The sequence below is a fragment of the Plasmopara halstedii genome, assembly GCF_900000015.1.
Source record: "Plasmopara halstedii genome assembly, contig: Scaffold_410, whole genome shotgun sequence".
Classification (NCBI taxonomy): domain Eukaryota; phylum Oomycota; class Peronosporomycetes; order Peronosporales; family Peronosporaceae; genus Plasmopara; species Plasmopara halstedii.
In genome coordinates, this window is record NW_020187331.1 from 540292 (window position 1) to 542875 (window position 2584).

The window sequence follows — 2584 nt, forward strand, 5'->3', positions numbered from 1 at the left end:
GTGACGAATCAAAGATCTTTTATTTGCTTTCATCTGACAAAAGATGCAGTCAACAATGTTATAAGGAATATTCGACACTATCTTCTACTTAATGTTTCTTGTTCGCATAGCTGGCTATCCCTGTTTTCTCAATCAGAGACTCCTGGCTAGTTTTTGATCTTGGTAGTCGATTCGAGAGAAAATGCAGCGACCCTGGTTGTAAGGCAGGTTCATTTCTTTTGAGTTTCCACACTAAGCCTGAAGGATTAAAATCCGGTTTGATGATGGTCGCCAAAATCCGTTCCTCGTGAGTATTGGCTTCATTTGCGTCCAAACTAATAAGCCCTCGCAGATTTCGACGGGCTTGAACAGTTTCAGCGACGTGCTCAAGGTCTGAGACTTGACTTTTCTTCGTCATAACTGCATCCATCAATGAAGCATTAGCGCTGACGCTTGCTAGCAAAGCACATCCTGATAGAAGCATCAAGAAGCGCGCGAACATTGAGAAGCGCAATGTCCTGGGGATAGAATTTTGCGGTTTTAGCTCAAACTTGACAATGGCGACTTCGATACTGTAGCTTCTTAAGCTCAGCTTGAACACATCCGAGTCTACGTATGTAATCTACCATTCAACCTGATCCGGAATATGCGTGCTGAATTTAAACACATCTCAAGAGATATGTTCAGTACACAATAACCTATTAGACTCTACCACAGATATGGAGACACATTTCTAACACGCGCAATCTATTCAACTGGGCTGCTGGTGCATACAGAGAGTGATTTTGCTTATGTAGAGTAACAGCGCGTCAGCTAGGTCGTCCACGGAGACTCGCAGAGTTAAGGCTTAGATTGTAGGATTTGCACGGCAACCCTGATACATCGGATTGCACTTGTCAATATGACGAACGAAGCCGAATATAAGGGTTTATTGCAAAAGGTGATACAAATAGAAAATATTCGCGAGATGTAATTCTAAACACCATTGTTATGAAAAGTACGGGGAAGGTCAATAGCAGAGTCTATCTTTCAGGCGCATGCAGCAAAAATAAAGTGGATTAGTTGTCCTCCAGTCACCAAACAGGGTCGCATCAGATACTGATGCTTCAGCGATGCAGGTATTGATATTTAGTGACAACCTTCAAACGATGCATGTTTATATGGATGTCAATGGTGCATATAACCGATGTGCTGTACTCGAGTGGAAAAATGCTGATCGACAATTTGGCCTAAGCCGTCAATCGGCATGTTGCTCTGTTGTGGCCGAGCACCCTACAGATGGTGCACTTGTATGGCTTCCTCGCCTTTCCGTCAACCTCACCATGGGATCTAATGCGTCGTTTTCTTGGACGACCTGCTTGTCGATTATCCGCTGCTGGAAAGATACTAAGGTCAACTGTAAGTGAGTCGTCCTCAGGGATCTCTAGTGTTTTGAGATAGATATTCTTGGTACGAGGCCACTGTATAGCATTCACCCCTCAACTCATACGCCGACTCTACCACGTTGCACTCGAGAAGAGTCGCAATTAGATGGCGACACGCATCTCGATGTTGAGTCCGCGTTAAGCATGAACACGTCGATGATGTCAAGTCAACGCGACGCTGCTTCATCGGGGTACTGATTCTGGCAGTGAATGCAACGTCATCTGAACTAAATGTCATCATGGAGTCCGCTGCATCTCCGAGTTGAGCTTGAAGTTTACGTTCTGCACCGGGCGTCAGCTTACGCTCCGCATTCACCCACAACTGACCTAGTCGGATCCGATTGTACACCTCACCCATGAAACTGTCAGAGTTGACTTGAAAAACTCATATGGTTGCATTTTGCGTGGCTAAAGACGAAGACTATTCGCTTGTTCGCTTTCCACGAAGTTCGTCGTCCGCCAGCCATACAAGGGTGTTGTGGTGACATGGGGGTGAAGTGTCCACTTGCTTGCAGGTATGGCGCTAAGATAAATTGTAGCTGCTGGGTTTACATCATTAAGCTTTCCGATAGCGACATCGTAGTCGACATATGACACAGCTGCGTTCTCTTCCCACACAAATTGCTCTTGAGTCACGGTTAGTCTGACAGTCTTATTAGCTCTCGTATTCCCTACAGAGAAATAATACATGTGAGTACTAGCGAAACATGTACTCTAGACCACGTACCGATGATGTGACGAACACAAAACATGTAGAAGATCCCGAGTGATTCCGCGACCGACACCAAACTGACGTTGCGATCGCTAAAGACTGGGCATGCAGTCAGTGGAAAGCCACAGGTAATTGTCATAGTCTTCGACTGGAGCTAGTGCCACAGCAACAATCTTGTTAGTAAGATTACCAACGCGACCGACCATCACGATCTGAACATCGTTGTACTTGCGTTGTTGAATGTGCGCTGCATCCACTCCGTAAGCACCCGGGCCACTGGTGAACCATGAGGGACTGCGCAAAACAATCGCACGTCTGAATCACCCGCGTTCGTCACACTGAACCTCCGTCAACACTCCAGTATTCAGACGCTAAAATTCCGCCAACAGACTCGGCAAGAGGCGAATGTTAAGCGGTCTCCATCGTGAAGCTCTGCCATCACACAGTCCTTGGCGCGATACATCACGTG

General features: G+C 46.3%; 3 protein-coding genes across 3 annotated transcripts in view; all 3 read right to left on the minus strand.

Annotated features, from left to right (window-relative positions):
- Positions 1-88: 88 nt before the first annotated feature.
- PHALS_09325 (RxLR-like protein) lies at positions 89-481 on the minus strand (the record flags this gene model as incomplete). The annotated part of the gene is made up of 1 exon (XM_024724802.1): positions 89-481. One exon carries the CDS (start codon positions 479-481, stop codon positions 89-91), a length of 393 nt encoding a protein of 130 aa, XP_024575643.1.
- Positions 482-1392: 911 nt separating this feature from the next.
- Positions 1393-1761, minus strand: PHALS_09326 (Zinc finger, SWIM-type; the record flags this gene model as incomplete). Its single annotated transcript, XM_024724805.1, has 1 exon — positions 1393-1761. One exon carries the CDS (start codon positions 1759-1761, stop codon positions 1393-1395), a length of 369 nt encoding a protein of 122 aa, XP_024575644.1.
- Positions 1762-1811: 50 nt separating this feature from the next.
- PHALS_09327 (reverse transcriptase) overlaps positions 1812-2584 on the minus strand; it is a gene marked incomplete at both ends in the record, with an annotated part of 1734 nt that continues 961 nt past the window's right edge. The window contains 2 exons of the mRNA XM_024724806.1: positions 1812-2074; positions 2131-2269. Of these exons, the coding sequence (XP_024575645.1) occupies positions 1812-2074; positions 2131-2269 (402 nt within the window). The remainder of the gene's footprint in view (positions 2075-2130; positions 2270-2584) is intronic.